The sequence below is a fragment of the Macrobrachium rosenbergii genome, chromosome 33, assembly GCF_040412425.1.
Source record: "Macrobrachium rosenbergii isolate ZJJX-2024 chromosome 33, ASM4041242v1, whole genome shotgun sequence".
Taxonomy (NCBI): Eukaryota; Metazoa; Arthropoda; class Malacostraca; order Decapoda; family Palaemonidae; genus Macrobrachium; species Macrobrachium rosenbergii.
The window spans coordinates 2,771,324-2,789,110 of record NC_089773.1 but is presented as its reverse complement, the minus strand read 5'-3'; the positions used below and the strand labels follow the sequence as shown (position 1 = coordinate 2,789,110).

Below are 17,787 nucleotides of genomic sequence, written 5' to 3'. Positions count from 1 at the left end.
TGAGAACTCTTGCACCCTAAAATGTCAAAACATTTTTTTTTACCAAATGCACATCCAAAATGCACGAGTATAAAAGATCAGTAAAATATCACAGTCTAGTAAAAACATTAAATGCGCTATTTCCAGAAATTAGTAGGTTATTACCATTTGGGTTAATCATCTACTTCAGCAACAACGAGTAATCCAAATCATGATGCTTGCTCCCTCTGCCAGTCGTTTCTCAGGGAGCAATTAGATAATCAGGGAAGGCCTGGGACTCGGGGTCCGTTCCTTCCAGGTTAGCGGTTGAAGGCTTATATTAGGGGAATTCGCTGCTGCGGAAAACCCACATTTGTAAACAAAGCCAGAGACCCTGACAAAACCTTGCATCTCCCAAGCCCTTTGGAGACTGAGCCTAGGGCTCTTCCAGTACAGCAAACCCTGTCTGTAATCCAATTCTTTAAACAGAGTTAAAATCTTGTTGCTGTTTAGCCCTTTGTAAACAGAATCGAAGATTTTCAACGAGCACACGTACTCAGCTCAGCCAAACCTTCAAGCTGTCAAGCCTTTTGTAAACAGGACCCAAAGGCTCCTTCAAACATTGACTCGACCGTAGCAAAGCCTTGCTGCTGCCAAACCCCTTTGTAAAACATAGCCAAGGGCTTTCTTAAAACACGCACTTATTTCTGGCAAAACCTCATTTAAAACAAAATACTTCCCAGTTCACCAGAAAGACATTGACACAAAAGAAATGCCTCAGTTATATCATTATTTCTCACTTCTCTCAGGAACTTTACATTGAGTATAACTCGACAAATTTGAACGAGAAGCACCAAGGCGCCTCAAGGATGAGCTTCGTTTCAAAAAATCATTTTTTTTTTTTTTTTACATTTCACAGCCTTCAAGGAGCAGGGTCCAAAAAATGGCAACTCTTATTTCGACCTATAAGTCCATATAGGATTTAAATGAGCATTTTTATTCGTAATTCACGTTTCCATAAGTGTTTTCCAGGTTCGCCAAAAGGATTTCATTCGAAATATACATTTTGTACCTTATTTGTCTTAAAAAACCTCCTCAAGTTTTAGTTTATTCCAGAAAATCTTCGTTATCTGACCACCACTTTTTCTTGAAACTTATGTTTTTGCTTCCTTGTTTTCTTCTTCTCCTTCTGTTTTCTTCATTCCCCTCGACAAGAAAGACACGCGAATGAGCTCAGACGACAACTGGAGTCTTCCTCTTTGTCTTCGTTCTGGAAAAAGAAGAAGTTAATGTTTCTTCATAGCTCTGGTATGGCAACTTATAGTTTACATTCATCATATCAATGAACTTGAGCATCTAGCTCGCACATGATAGGAATGGAATGGAATATAGAGTCCAGGCCAAAGGTCAAGCACTGGGACCTATGAGGTCATTAAGCACTGCAAAGGAAATTAAGAGTAGGTAGGTTTGAAAGTTGTAACAGGAGGAAAACCTTGTGCAGTTGCACTTTGAAATAATTGTTAGGAGAGGGTGGATAGTAAGATGGAAGAAAGATAATAAGAATGGAGATACAGTAAAAGGAATGAAAGGGGTTGCAGCTAGGGGATGAAGGGATGATGCAAGGAACCTTTAGTAGTGCCTACAGTGCACCCCGTGAGGTGCACTGGCGGCACTAGCCCCCTACAGGGGCTGGGTGTATGAGATAAAATGTAAACTAAAAGGGAGAAAAGTTGATAGTTCCAATGTTATATTTTTAGTCGACTAAATCCTTTGATATTTTGATTATTATTATTATTATTATTATTATTATTATTATTATTATTATTATTATTATTATTATTATTATTATTATTATTATTACTGAAGAAGATTTGTAAAGCATTACAGGATGTTGTATTCCCAACAAATGTACTTCAAAATACCAAGTTAGAGATTTTTTTTCTGTCTCCAACATTTGCCAGTGTGATTGGTGCTTTGTTTGTTATTATTATTATTATTATTATTATTATTATTATTATTATTATTATTATTATTATTATTATTATTATTATTATTATTTAAGAAGTAATATACTCCATAAATAAATACATTTTAATATCAAATAAATATATATAAACAAATATAATTATTATGTGGCACTCTCCATACCTAAAAAAAAGAGAGAAAAGTAGACCAAATAGAAGAGAAATTGAGTGCAATGTAGAAGACAAACAAAAATAAATAGTGGTAAATAAACTAAAAAAAAAACTAATATGAATAGACAAAGCAAACAAAACAAGTAAAAATTGCGCCGAACTTTCTTCGGCGCAATGGAGTTTTCTGTACAGCCGCCACAGCGTATACTCAAGACCACCGAAAATAGATCTATCTTTCGGTGGTCTCGGTATAATGTTGTATGAGCCGCGGCCCATGAAACTTTAACCACGGCCCGGTGGTGGCCCATCCTATACCGTTGCCAGGAGCACGATTATGGCTAACTTTAACCTTAAATAAAATAAAAAAACTACTGAGGCTAGAGGGCTGTAATTTGGCATGTTTGATGATTGGAGGGTGGATGATCAACATACCAATTTGCAGCCCTCTAGCCTCAGTAGTTTTTAAGATCTGAGGGCGGACAGAAAACGTGCGGACAGAAAAAAGTGCGGACAGAATAAAGTGCGGACGGACAGACAAAGCAGGCACAATAGTTTTCTTTTACAGAAAACTAAAAAGAAAAATACCTAAAGTACTTAGGGCCAAAAAAGGAGGCGTAATAAGATAATGAAAATGACAGCAACCAAAGGTTGAAGAAACACTCTGCCTTACTAGGATAAATCGTTCAGTTTTTTTTAAATCTCGTTTTTCATTCTTAGGCGGGTAAAAGTCAAACAGTTGTCCAGTGTCCTCTGAATAGAAGCCTGGTCTCTGTTATCCTTGGATGGTGGCGCCAACGAAAGCCAACTTTAGCTTTTATGACGTGGTAGTTCTTGTAAAGTGCCTGTTAGTGTTACTGTGTTTTAGTGGTGTGACCGTGGATGTTTATAGGGTTCTATTCAAACTGACTGTTTTAACGCTGGTTATTGACAGTCCCGCTGTGCCTGATGAAGTTCCCGGGTGCATTATGGGCTGTCTTGCATTTGGACTGGTAACGCCATGACAGAATCCAACAGAAACAAAATGAGAGTGAGTGAGATTATAGCAACTCACTGCGAGTTTTGGAGAGCTTGTTGTATAAGAATCTTAGTGTATCATGATTAAACGAGTCTGCAAGAGTTTATAAGTAGTCTGTAAGAGAATTTCATGCCAGATGGTTGGTGTTCCAGTCCATGTATTTGCAAGAAGGATAAGAGCTTATGGGACTACCAGTAAACTTCAGAAGTGTTATCTTGACGAACGAATTGCCCAGTGGACCTCCTTTTGTCTGATATTTAACATGCAGTTTCGAAGCTGTCACTAGAAGTGTGAAGATTTGAGTTTTACCTGCTTGCAGTGACTACGATGGTGGAATAAACTAGACTATAGGTATGTTAACGGCTTTTACCCTGTTCATTTTATATTGATTGTACTGTGGTTATGTAATTTTAGTTTCGACTTTCACAATTTTATGGAAATTGCACTGAAGCGTTTAATTTATTTTTTACGTTAGCGTAGAACTTAAACACTGATAGAACCAGGAGACTGAACTTAACAATTAACTTTAGTGTCTGCACTATGCTATTGTCATTTAAGCCTGACATTACGTGCTTACTTTTACTTCGTGAAGTTGTTCAATGCAATGAGCCAATTTCTGTTTTAAAGGTGCTACTGAAGCCAGTTTGTTTACGTTAGGGTTGAGGATTATAGTTAGAGAATGCACTGAGGGTTAAGTTAGGGTATAGTGAAGCTTTTGGTTGCATTTTCTAATGTTCAAAATTCATATTTTTCCAGGCTATGCTGCTGTGACCTCTGAAGAACGAGGACCCTATATGGTTCTTCCGAATTATATTTTGGCTAAATTTCCAGCAGGAAGATGATGCATGAAAGTGTAACTAAAATCTGCAAGCAGTTTTCTGTGCCGTGAGGTTACTATTCAAAAGGTTAGTTTACTACTTCTCTTTCTTTTAAAATTCTCTTCTATTTGTACAGTACTTCCTCCCCCCCAACCCTGAAGGGATGGGGGACTCCCATGTGCCTGCATGGTAGGCCTTTTAGGCCTACCATGCAGGTTCATGTAAGTTTAAAAATGTTACTCATGGTTTGTTTCTTGTAAGATTTCCAATGACTCCAGTTTAGTAAATACTTAATTTGCGGGATTGAATTGCATAAAGGAAACTTACGAACTATCGCTTGAGAGCCGTTATATTTAAAAGCAGTACTGCTACTAAACAGCCTACAAAGGTTTTAGTTAAGTTTGGCTCAGTGTTTGAGGGTGATAAAACCTCGTTAGTTAGTCTCTTGTTAATGACTTCTGAGAAAGGTCCTTAATCTTAGGTTTATGGTTTCTAGTGACGTCAGATCAATGAAGATTGGTTTTCCTCAGATTAAACCTAATTGCGGTAATAATAACTCTAGCTATAAAGTCTCTTTGGGAAGTGACTAGTAAAATAAATTACTTCAGCATTGCTTAATGGGATTTCATAATTCAGGAACAGTCTGGCATTGCATATTAGTAGTGACTAGTAAATTGTTGCTTCGGTATTTAGTGGGATTTCTTAACTGCTGTATATTAGAAAATGAACAGGTTTAAAGTTTAAATCAAGTAATTTGATGAACGTGACGCGTTCATACATAATTTCAGTATCGAGAGAGATTTTTGAGTGAGAAGCAAAAAATCAATATGAAGCGTGTTGATTTTTGTTCTTTGAGATTTTTCTGTAAGTTGCTTCGGATTTTTAGAACGATAACATAACTTCCATAATCGTTAGTTATGTAGTGCTGCCTGTTATGTCAACCTGAAGTGTCTTGCTTAATGTAAGCATTGTAGGCTTCAAGTGAGTTGGGATAAAGATTGAAGATAAATATTAAGTAGTGTTTGTTATCAATGTTCTGAGATTGTGTACCTCCATGTCAACAGTTTAGTGGACCATAGTTCTTAGCAATGAAATTGCGACTGTTAATTTGCCAATTTTATGAGTTCAAAAACTAATATGTTTGGTTGAATTGAACTGAATATAGAATTTAGGCCAAAGGCCAAGCACTGGACCAATTAGGGTCATTCAGCACTGAAACGGAAACTGACAGTAAAAGGTTTGAAAGGTGTAACAGGAAAACCTCAAAGCAGTTGCACTATGAATCAGTTGTTAGGAGAGGCTGGAAAGTAAGATGTAAGAAAGAATATGAAAGGAGGCACAGTAAAAGGAACGAAAGGGGTTGCAGCTAGGGGCTGTAGGCTCGCTGTAAAGAACCCAAAGTAATACTTACAGTGCATCGCGCGAGGCGCACTGACGGCACTACCCCCCTACCGGGTTTTTCTATCTTTGGTAATATCTTAATTCAGTTTCCTTCAGGTACTCTGGGTGATCGTTCTTCAGGTACTCTGGGTGATCGTAATTTGGTGACACAGCAAAGCGTGCATTTGTGTACTTTACAATTGGGTCTAATGATGGCTGTTAAGTGTTTAGTTTATCAGCATACCCACGAAAATTCTCTAATGCTTCAAATTTCTTACAGGTATGTTCCTGCTGCTGAACTTGCTACTGAAGGTGAACCACCAGCGTGTCGCCTAAGGCGGTTGAATACCAAATGGGGTCGGGACGAGCTTTCGAGAAACGTTCAGGTGCTTATAATTGAATAAAATTTTTGTTTTCATTGTTTCTAGATTGTCCTAGTTTGTTAATGAGGCTAAATTTTGGTTCTTGTGACTTTCATGAGTAGTTTCGTCACTAGTAAAGCTATCGTAAGTTATTTACGAAGACAGTTGGTATTGATTAAAACCACCCAGTTTGGTTTAGGGTGGCTGTGGAAGTTTTCCAGTTTCCATAAAATGGAAGGTAAAATATTGTACGAAGGCGTAAACAAAAAGCTGGAATGAACCTTCAGATGAGAGAGTTTTTTACTTAAACGGTGTACAAAAATTTAATTGTACTAGTTGTTGGTGACAGATTCTAGGATATTTGAAATTACTAACTAGCTAAACTGATGCATTTATTGGCCAGAACTTCATTCTGTGTCTCTGAAATTACTGGTTGAAAAGGTTTATTGCTTATGACAGATAAACTGATGATGCGAGCTTCTCATTCAGTTGCAAGGGACTTGTGTACCTTACACTTAGTCTCAGATTTTCGGGTTATAAGGTCACAATTTTTTTGGTTAAGAGTTAAAGTCCATACGTTGAAAAAACGTTACTACCAGTTTAAGTGAGGTGATTACTTTTGGTACCGGCGTAGGTAGCAAGCTGGAAGATTTATCATTACAACTACTCTGCATAGTGACTTCATAGTTTTTAATTTTAAAAAAGTACTGGAAGTGGAGACTTGATTTGGGAGACTTACAATCTAAAGTAGGCTGGGATATCGGAGACTTAGACTTAAAACAGTCGTCATAGCTAAAGGTTCATGGTTTCCTGCAGGAATGCTTAACTTGACTTGGTGAAATCTGTACGGTACTAGTCCCTCATGATACCCGGGAGAAGTTGGAACGATCGGAACAATGAACCAATTTGTAGTTAATTGGGTAGTTAATATTTTGTAATGTTTTCGTAATGTTTAAAGTGGCAATGTTTTAGACTGGTGCAGTTGATATCAAATCAGTTAGTTTCAGTGGCAACTGTATGTGCAATAATGGCAATGAACCGTTAAACTGAATAAGAGAATAGCTATTTTTCTTGGGCTTTTCGCAGGAGAATTAACGTAAGAAGAAAGAGTAGATGGGTTTACCCTCTCTGAGTTTTTTTTTTTTTTTCTACGTGGACGTTTAAATACAGCAATTGTTAAGGTGGTTTTGCTTTGGTTGAGAATTATACGCTTCATGAAAATTTCACGGTATAACTGAGGGCACTTGTAAGGTTAATGAAAGCTTGCAATTAAAAATTTAGACCTAACTATATTGTTCAATCAAAAATACTCCTAGGTACCACAGAATATGGTTGCCTGAAATATGCTAACTGGCCAGTTTCAATTGGCTCAAGACTAAACACTATCCAATTACGTCTCTGGTGAAAGTGTCTTGCCTAGTCACGAGATGTTGGTAACACCCTCCCCCCCCCCCATGCCCATTGCCTTAAAGATCATTAGAGCTTATTGTTTATGCCGTTAGTTTGCAACCATTTGTCGGAGTATACATCAGATCCTATGTTAGCAGATCAGAAGATTAGTGTGGCAACAGTTTTAAAGCAAATTTTATTCGGTATTCCCCAATTGTAATCTCTGTAATTTTGAGCTTTTCAAGTTCCTGTTTAAGCCTTGGCTTGGATTTGTTAGGTTTGTGGTTGGAATGATTTGTTTTTAGATATATATTTATATATAGTGCTACATATTCATATGGCAGATTGTTTTAGTTTTGTTGCCTAAAGAGATTCTGCTCTCATTGTGAGTTTGGGATGTTGCTGCTATAGATGTATACTTTGGGTGGGTATTTGGATTCCCACTTCCTAGGGTATAGGAAAGGTGGTAACAGGATCGTCAACAGCCGGGTATTTTAGGTCATTTCCTCTCAGAGGAGGGTATTGGAGTCAACGTTTTCAAAGGATATTTACTTGAATCGTCACTTTGGCTTTGAACCTAAAGATCTGGCTTTGAACCTAAAGATCTGGCTTTGAACCTAAAGATCTTGCATCTATCTTAATGGTGGCGGACATTGAGAGGAGGAGGAATGTATTACTGCCCTAAAATGGAAGACTGCGTTATTTGCAAAAATACAAAACCGAGAAAAATTATAGATACTGCAGTTTTCCCCTACTACTGATTTTGCAGATAATGCAAGTGTGACCCCCTCCCCCCATAAGTACTCGTGGAGAGCATTGAAGAATCATTCTGAAACTGCCGTAACTTATGTATTTTGTTTCACGAACCCAATAGGGGGCATACCTCAATTTTGAAAATTTTGCATATACACTAGTTTTCCATTTTAGGGCAGATTACTTTGTAGGTGGAAGGTATGGAGGTCACTTTCTGAGAGTGGAGTTATCAGAGTTCCCCTTTCATCAGCAGGTGGAGAATGTTTGAATACGGTATAACTAAAGGTGTCAATGATTCATTGTAATTACCATTAGGTTTGATGCTTAGGCTAATTATTTAAAGTTTCACTGTAGTTAACGTCTAACAGATGATTTTTTTTTTTTTTTTTGAGGGTAGGATTTTTTCATTAGTCAGTGGCATAAACTAAACGTCATTATGGCTAAAATTCATTCATCATCGCAAAACCTGGAGATCCTTGAAGGTTCTAGATAAACAGGATCGTAGTTAACCGAGGTAGCTCTAACCCAACCTACCTGAAACAGTATCGTTGCTAATAGAAAATGGTCTGCAAGCACAAGTGGTTTGTCCATAATTGGGGAAAAAAATACTGGCAAACGAGCTCGTTGCACATGGCAATAATGGAGACAATTACCTCCTCAGTGAGGGCTCTGCCCACTGGGCAATGCCTGATAGTGTGGACATGCCCTAGGAAAAATTATTGGGATTTTCCTGGATGAAAAAGAGAACTAACCAGTGGAGCATCAGCCTAACTTAACGTAGATATGCTTAAAGTGGCAATTAGATCTTATCTGGAGAATAGGGAAGCAGATGTCAAAAGGAGACCTAACCTAACGTAACTCTTCGCTAACCCAGAAAGCACCAACATGAACAAACGAACATTTAAAAGTTCAAACGTGATGCCTTTTCTTAAAGTTAGCTATCTAAAAAAGTCCAAATGTAGCATAACCTCTCGACATCAGTTTTTTAACATGATAAATGGAAAGAAAAACATCTATGGAGAGAAGCCTTAACCAAACCTGATTTAGGGTTTAGGCCTAATTATGCACTTTAGCATCATAATTACTTGTGTAATAATCAAGGTGACCTGGAAATGTAAACTGATATCCAAGCATCGGTTTAAATGGAATGACATTAACAATGAGGTGGAAAATGCTGTTTTTTGTTAGAATCTGAAGTTCAGAGTTTTATGATAAAATGCGTCTCAGTGAGTTTGCGTAGTTTTAATGTTCCCATTAAAATCGCCATTTAGAAATTATTACAATCAGAATTAGGGGCGATGCCCATGGGAAAAAAAAATACCTGAAGCGTAAAACAAGCTGGCAAAAGCCCAAGTCAGAATCTACCCATTCTTATTCTTAAAAGAATAAGAATCGATACGAATGCTACAATATACCCAAAATGTAAATGAAATAAAAGATTTGTTGTTATAAAGACAATGATATGATACCTATCATTTTCATTATTCTTTCTTACTGTTCCCATAGAGATATTACTTTTTAAAACTTGTAAGACCTATGATAATCACTCGTCGTTGTTGTTATTGTTTTGAGACATTGTTTTGTTTTTGTTTACCCTGATTGTTTACAATAAAACGGCTTTGTTTTTTATAATCATGATAGTTTACAAATTACAATGACTGAGATACAAGACTTACAATACGAATTATTTTTATTTGCATTCTATCATAGTCATCAAGTATTATTATTATTATTATTATTATTATTATTATTATTATTCCCCGTTGGGTGGTAGTGCCGTCAGTACTACACATCACGCGGTGCGCTGTAGGCATTACTTAAAATTCTCTGCAGCGTCCCTTCGGCCCTTAGCTGCAACCCCTTTTACTGTACCTCCGTTCATAATCTCATTCTTCCATCCTACCTTCCACCCTCTCCCACCAATTGATTAATAGTCTTAACCACGAGGTTTTCCTCCTGTTACACCATTCAGAACTTTTTAATGCCAATTTCCGTTCTATTCTATTATAATTAGTATTATTATTATCATTATTTTTATAAGACTCACATAACGATTCTTGACTGCGACGTGACCTTTCTGACCACCGTCGAGGGGCGACCGAGGTCGTCCTTGCTTCGTTCCACCAATACCCTGTACCCAGTTTTCCCCTGGACCTCTCTCTTGGCCTCGAAGTCATCTCCTGGGGAATGAGGTCACGATAGGTCATCTGCTAACGAAGCTGTGGCATTCAGTGGCTTTGGTTTAATTGCAATGGGTATGAAAGGAAAAAATAAATAGATATACCTAGCTATCTATTTATCTCCTTACACCCCATTGCAATTAAATCAAACACATATGCATATGTGTGTATATATTATATATATATATATATACACATATATATCTATATATATGTGTGTGTAATTCTAATAGCCACAATGCCCTCTTAGCTTCTCGAATTCTTCGCGGTTTTTTGGATATGCTTGTAACTACGAAGCCGTAATATCCAAAAAAGCGCGAAGAATTCAAGAAGTTAAGAGGGCATTGTGGCTATTAGAATTACATGTGTCTGGTAAAAGTGACCAGTAGATTCAACACATATATATATATATATATATATATATATATATATATATATATATATATATATATATATATATATATGTATATATATATATATGTATATGTATATATATATATATGTATATATATATACATCATATATGTATATATATACAGTACATATTTATATATCTACCTATATTAATACATATAAATTATCATATACATATATATATATATATTATACATTGTTTCATCAGACTGCATATTTTACTATTTTCTGAATCAATTTTACACCCAAAAAAATATTAGATTGACAAAATTAATACAATTTTTCCTTGCACATAAAACCCTCATTCACTATTAATTCATGACTGCAAAACATCATAATCTTTCATTACGTCTCACTCCAAACACAAACAAGAAAACCCCATCCCCATTTCCCTCTCTCTAACCTCCGATCACTTCCACAGAATTGGTCGTCTTGTTGTTGACCCCCTCCGTCGTGAACGTCTGCTTCCCGTCCTTGCTGGAGACAGACTGAGTCACGTATCTCTCCCCGTCTGTGGATGTCTTCATCTTGCGAGACAGACCATCGTCGATTGCCAACGCTTCCGACTGCTGCTGCTGCGTGCTGGGGTCGTCCTCAGGTGAGCCATTCTTCTTCTTCTTGTCTTTGGGGGTACCTGAGAGGTTAAGGATCTCATTAGGGTGGGATCAAATAAAAACAAGTGAAAAATACGCCGAAGTTTCTTCGGCGCGATCGAGTTTTCTGTACAGCATAAAATGATGTATGAAAGAAACCTCTCAGCAGCGGTCCATGAAGCTTTCAGTTACGGCCCAGTGGTGGTCTGTGTTGTTGGTATCTATATTGGTGCCAGATGTATGATTATGGCTAAATTTAACCTTAAATAAAATAAAAACTACTGAGGCTAGAGGACTGCAATTTGGTATGTTTGATGTTTGGAGGATGGATGATCGACATACCAATTTGCAGCCCTCTAGCCTCGGTAGTTTTTAAGGTCTGAGGGCGGACAGAAAAAGTGCAGACAAACAGCCATCTCAACAGTTTTCTGTTACAGAAAACTAAAAATGTGAAATTTACCTTCAGATGACATTTCTTTGGTCTCCATCAGGAGCTCCCCTCCGGTGGACAGCCTTCTGGAGCCTCTCCTGATGATTCTCCTGGTGACACCCCTAGTGGTCCTTTGGCCGCCTTTCACTTCCTCTTCCGTTTCATGGCTGAATTTTTGGCCTTCCTGCAACAGATTATATGCCACGTAATTCATCCACGAGAAAGCAGTTATACTGTCTTTAAGTAATAAAAGAGCAAAAAAGGGAATAATCAACAGTAAGGCCCCTCAACACCTCTAAATCATTAGACCACCTTCCTGTACTTTAATAATTTTTCGGATCTTTCCTAGATTATGATCCTTTGCGGCTTGTTTAGTACAAGCCCGTTTGGATGACCGTAAAAACATAAACAAAGGACTGTAAATATCATATGGATAATGACCCCCCAAAAAATATTAATCCTAGATAACGACCCCAGAAAACCCTTGGGGTTCACTATCTAGGAAAGAACCCATTTTTCACTTGATATATAACATTATTGACCCAGCAATTTTAAAGCATATCTTTCATCCGTTTAATAACCAATGTACAGACAAAATTACCCCGAATCTCCTTAAATACTAAACAGTGACATAGGCACCCACATAAAACTGATCTGACAATCCCTAACAAAGAGTTATATCACAGCCTGAAAAGTATTTCGTAAGTTTATACAACAAAAGTATAAACTTCAACATGAATAATTTACTTTTGATAAAGAAAGGATACGAATCCCGGTACCAAGAGAATATCTTAGAAACTTCCTCGCTGATCCTCGCACTGGCGGAAGAAAGGGGACAAAGATACAAGAGATTTTTTTCAGAACCTTTAAGAAAGGCACCAGCTGTCACAGACTGGCCATATTTACCTTTTTCATGAGTTTTCCCTCAACATTGGTGCCAGCGGCCCATTCCTCCAGAGCTTTCGAAGCATCGGCCTTGAATGTTTTCTCCTTCCTTGTCCTCCCGCTGTTTGTTCTTAAGATCTGTTTTGCCTGGAGGATTAAACAAACAGCTATTATTTCAAGCACACAGGATACTCTGTAAACAAAAATGATACCACAGCACCTATGCAAACAAAGGCCTGACTACCCAACCTTCCGACTCCATAAATGCATCTCTTACAGTATAATAAAATCGGTTAAAGAAGTTTGTATGCATCCTAAGAGGCAAAATGAAATCACAAATGCTAATAATCAAACAGGAATTAAGTATTTCATAATTCAACAAGCGTATATTTGTGTGATATCATAGTCCTCACCTTGAACAAATCTCCACTTTTGCCCGTTTATACTGTGAGCAAACTATGAATTTTGTTCAGTGCCCAAAATCTCCACTTTTAACACAAAATCAAGGTGCCATTTATAGAGGTTCTTAATGTTTTGATTCTTTGATTAAAGAAATTGCTTTCAAATGAGCACTGATAAACCTGGATCTCAGTACGTATCAGACAAGACAATTTTATTTACAGCTTAAAGTGATAAACACAAAGCAAAGTACTTGGTGCAGCTATACCATAAATACAGGTAGATATCAATTTGATTCATGGTCTATCTTAATACCTCTGAAAATTTTCTATAGTATACAGGTGTGATGCATTGTGCATCCCAAGCCAAAAGTAACTTAGGAAGGAGAAATACCAAGTTAGCCTGTTAGGCATTGCAAATGCTGCAGCTAACATTTCCACATCTCCTGTTTTACAATGAAAACTTGTTATTCATTCCTATTCAAGTTATGAATGTGAAAGCCTCTTTATATATTAGCAATCTAGAAAAGACATTAACTGATAACATACTCTTTTTCTGAAAAGTTTCAGTATGCAGTAATACTCATGCAGTACTGCAATACCACCTCAGTGTAATACATACCTTTTCTGAAGACCCAAGTCTTGCTCTTCTGACTGTTGTTTTGGTCTTTGTCCAGCCAGCATCGTCTTGTACAACCGTTTCACTCTTTATATCTGCGGAGTCGCTTTCCGATGTTTTTCTCTCCTTCTTGTACAGAGAAACAGTCTTCGGATCATCTGGACGACTCCTCTTGAGGCTCGAGTTTCTTCTAACTACTCGGGTCCTTTGTTTCCCTGAGTTAGAGTTTCTTCTGGTAAGACCTTTAGGAGGAGCTGACGTGCCGGGTACATCTTTTGTATTTTTTGCTGAAGTGGGTTTTCCTCTGGCTGATTGCCTTCTGTCAACTCTGCAGATTTCCCTAACCGGAGAGGATTCTTTTGACGCTGGATCCAAGCTGGAAGCTCTTGAGTGTTCACCTCTGGTACTTACTGAGTTTCTCTCAGATATATCATCACTTTCAGAAACAAGTAAAGTTGACTGTGCACAACTAGGACTGTGAATGGCATTATCCGAGTATCGACTGTGAGCTGTGTCTTCTTGATACTTTTGGATATCATCTGATTCTTTTGTAAAAGGCGACTTAGATTCAAACCGTGAGCTAAATGTTTCTTCGGATATTGAATATTTGGGGCCTTCATTTCTAGTGAGAATACTCGCAAGAGAAACTGTATCATCTTTTCTTTCAGGGCTGAATCTCTCAGAAAGAGCCTTCATTTTTGTTTTAGGTGATCCTATTTTATGTTCATTTGCATTTTGGTACCTGTTAGATTGTGAGATATTTTCTGATATTTCAGGTACAGGCCTTGCTTTAAGAGAAACTCTCTCTTTGGAAAATCTAGCAGAAATTGGATCTTTGTTGTCTCTTGGATATGAATTACTGAGGTATGAATCCTTTTGGTTGTAAGCAGACCTAAATTGAGGTACATCTTCCTTGCTTTCATCACAGAAAATGTGTGAACTCCAGTTGTTTGATTTCTTTTGCAAACCCGCTGTACCCAAAAGACTTTTCATGGTCACTGAGGGTTTAGCAAAAGAATAAGATTTGGCACCAGGGCTGCGGATATTTTGACTGCTCCCGTTATCATGATCTGAACTCCTGTCTTTATTTTCATCTCTGATATCTTGCTGCGTTTCTGTATACCATGGACTCTGTCTTGATGAAGGCTGATAAGAATGTGATTCTGTATCTTCCCTGTTACTACCTGGTATACTTAAGGGAGCAATGTTTTCTTTATGTTCTTCAACAGATGGTGACAGTTGGGTTGATTCCCTTAGTCTTGACTCAGGAATAACTCCCAGCTTGGAAATCATGTCCAAAGAGTCCTTTCGAATCACTCTCTCTGGTGTTGCTCTGGGAGATGTGAATGGAGTTGATGTCAGTGATGAGGATCTTGAGGAACTATCACCTATAATTGAAGAAAGACTTACCGGGCCCCTCCGGGAATTCCTAGCCTGAGAGCTGTCATGGAGGTCTCCAAATGAAGACCCTAATGATTTTGGTGTCAAAGGTGGAGACATTTCTTTTTTACTGAGATACAGCTGATTATCAGAAATGAAAGGGTCTGTGTCACTCAAATTTGAAGTTTCAGGTAAATTTTTCGAAGCTTTCTTGTACCTGAATTTAGCTCCAGGTAAACACTCTAATGATGTTGCTGATAAATTTGTGGGACAAGGTTCAGAAGAACTTGCTATGTCGCCAAAAGAACTTTCGGGTAACACTTGAGTGTAATCATCTCTTAATAAAGTTTTGTCTTCATCACCCAAGAAACTTGTGTACTCCTGTTTAGAATCATTTTGGACTCTCAACGTTTGGTTCATTGAGGTTGAAGGAAAAGTTTCTTTGCTGTGAGGAGAAACATTGTCTGATGATATGGTGTTCAGCATTTTGTTTAACCATTCTTTCCTATTCTTGGGATCTTTTATGCTTGACCTGTATTCACTTTTTCTAAACTCATAAGGTGAAATATCTGATTTATCATTAGCTAGAGGAACCTCTTTATCTTCCTGAGAGTCTACTTTTTTTAAAAGGTCAGAGTGTGCCCTGGAATTATTCAGAGTTTCCTTAAAATGGCGCTTAGGAGGAACAGGGGGTGAAATTCTGTCAAAAGGTATTTGTGCTTTTGCTGTAAAATTTAAATCTTTTTTCAGCAAGAGCACATCATGGTCATTGACATTTTCAACTTTGGATGGTGGTGGGAAAATTGTAGGCGATTGACAAGATCCTATTTCCTTTTTCATCTTAAAGTTTGATCTCAAGGGTCTCTGTACTGCTGGCTCTGGAGAGTTTGCTGTATCTTCAGTAAAATTACTCCTTTCTTCCCTCTTTTTCTCATCTGATGGGTCATTGTCATCCTTGGGAACCTGCAGCCTTTCCTTGGCAATAAACGTTCCTGCTGACAAATCAAATTTACCAGGTGACTGGGGTTTTAAAGGTGACTGAGATCTTTCTCTCACTGTTCGAATTCTGTGCGGAGATGAAGTTGGTGTAATTGTGTGTCCTCCAATTGGTGATGGAGATCTGTCTCTTGTCTTCAAGATTTTTGAGGGTGATGTGGATCTTTCGTGTGCAGTATAAATCTTTGATGATGCTGGAGATCTTCCTCCCGAAGTGCGGATATCTGCTGGTGAGGGAGATCTTCTTGATGTGTGGAAATTTGCTGGTGAGGGAGATCTTCTTGAAGTTCTGTTATTTGCTGGTGAGGGAGATCTTCTTGATGTGCGGAAATTTGCTGGTGAGGGAGATCTTCTTGAAGTTCTGTTATTTGCTGGTGAGGGAGATCTTCTTGATGTGCGGAAATTTGCTGGTGAGGGAGATCGTCCTCTTGAAGTTCTAAATTTTGCTGGAGATGGAGATCGTCTTCTTGAGCTATGAAGTTTTGCTGGTGATGGAGATCTTTCTCTGGCAGACCTTTTTATTGGTGATGGAGATCGTGTTCTAATGACTTTTGATAATGATGGAGACTGTTCCCCTGAGATGCGAGTTTTGGCTGGTGAAGGAGACCTCTCCCTTGTGGAATGATGCTTAGCAGGCACCTGGGACCTGTCTCTCGTATGCATTTTCGTGGGGGACTCAGACCTGTCTCTCACTGAGCGTGACTTTGAGCTGTTGTGAGAAACGTGGGATGTTCTATGGCCTGAGGATGGAGGCTTCGACATATCTTTACTAGTATACTTGTGAGTTTTAGAATCTTCTGATATGTAAGCCTTTGAAGGCGTTAATAATTTCTTGACAATGTATGGAGACTTCATAGGTAAGGGATTTCCTTGAAGAGGTTGGCCATTAGCATGTGTGGATGTATTATCTGAAGACATTTTCCTGAAAACTATGTCATCCTTTCCATCTACGGTGCCATTTATATCTGTTTTCTTATCTTTGCTAAACATTGACATGAAGCTTCCATGTATTTTCACCAGTTCCTTTATCTTAGCAGAGACAGGTTTTATAGATAGGTTCTTGTTTATGCGATTCTTTTCTTCATCCTCCAGCCTTTGCCTTTGCATGGCTTCCCACTCTAATAAACTGCTCCTTCTCCGTTCTTCTTCTCTCTTACTTGGTGAATGTTTCTTTTGTTCGTCGTCAACGACTTCTAGCTTCACTTGGTGAACTTTCTGCTTGGGACTCGACTCAGAATTAGTTTCGTAAGACTTTTTCCTTTCCTCATTAGAGCTGGAGAGGTTTTGTGTAACTAGCCTCTTCCAAGACGATATTACATTGGCTTCTGGAGATTTTGTTGAGTAGTTTGAAGGGCCTTCACTCTGCACCTCAGTTTTGGGATGATTTCTTGATCTCACTTTTTCTGGGAAATGATGTGGTTTTGTAACATTATTACTATGGCTACTATGGCTAATTAATTCAGTAACTTCTTTTAACTCATGTGTTTTAGACACAGAATTCGGATTTGTTATAATCATGAATGTTTTCACGCCTTCTGTTCTTCGTTTGTTCTCTACTTCCTTCTGGGTTTTCTGCTGAAGCAAGGTGTCTTCTTCTAAGCTGGTGAAATTTGTTTTGGACGTGATTTTCTGTTCTGGGTTGAAGGTGAAGCTGAAGACCTTAGCCTGCCTCTTCTTTCCTTGTGACTCGTCATCTCGCAGCTGACTGAGAGTGCTTGTGACTTCACTCTGATTTGAAACTCCTTCATTGGCTCCATTTTCGGAGGTCTCGGTGGGGCGACAACTGGGATTGGCGGGGTGGGAGGGGGGGAGGCTTGTTCATCTGTACAAAAAAGCAAATCACTTTAGTAGATCAGCAATTTTACCTAAGGCAAATGCCAAGAAAAGCCCGGAATTTGTGTTCTCAATAAATGACAATGAGCCACCAGCTCAAACTGGGGCAAGTTAAACTTTTTGAATGAACATGCAACACATACTCTTAGGAACAAAGTTAAAGTCATCATAGTTTCTTGATTAACTAAGCTCTTTAGATAAAAACTTTGATGTAATTATCAGAGTTGTCATTTTAATCCATAAATAAAT

The 17,787-nt window shown here is 38.1% G+C and overlaps 1 protein-coding gene and 1 long non-coding RNA gene across 2 annotated transcripts in view; one reads left to right on the top strand and one right to left on the bottom strand.

Moving 5' to 3' along the window:
• Positions 1 to 746: 746 nt before the first annotated feature.
• Positions 747 to 17,787, bottom strand: part of LOC136855802 (uncharacterized) — a 151,298-nt gene continuing 134,257 nt past the window's right edge. Inside the window, 7 exon segments of the mRNA XM_067133158.1 lie at positions 747 to 1,228; positions 9,858 to 9,990; positions 10,808 to 11,038; positions 11,458 to 11,611; positions 12,334 to 12,459; positions 13,333 to 17,400; positions 17,403 to 17,527. Coding sequence (XP_066989259.1) covers positions 1,192 to 1,228; positions 9,858 to 9,990; positions 10,808 to 11,038; positions 11,458 to 11,611; positions 12,334 to 12,459; positions 13,333 to 17,400; positions 17,403 to 17,527 — 4,874 coding nt within the window. The 3' untranslated portion in view covers positions 747 to 1,191.
• On the top strand, positions 2,913 to 5,722 carry LOC136855801 (uncharacterized). The gene is made up of 3 exons (XR_010858131.1): positions 2,913 to 3,459; positions 3,865 to 4,013; positions 5,587 to 5,722. It is a non-coding gene; the product is annotated as an uncharacterized lncRNA (long non-coding RNA).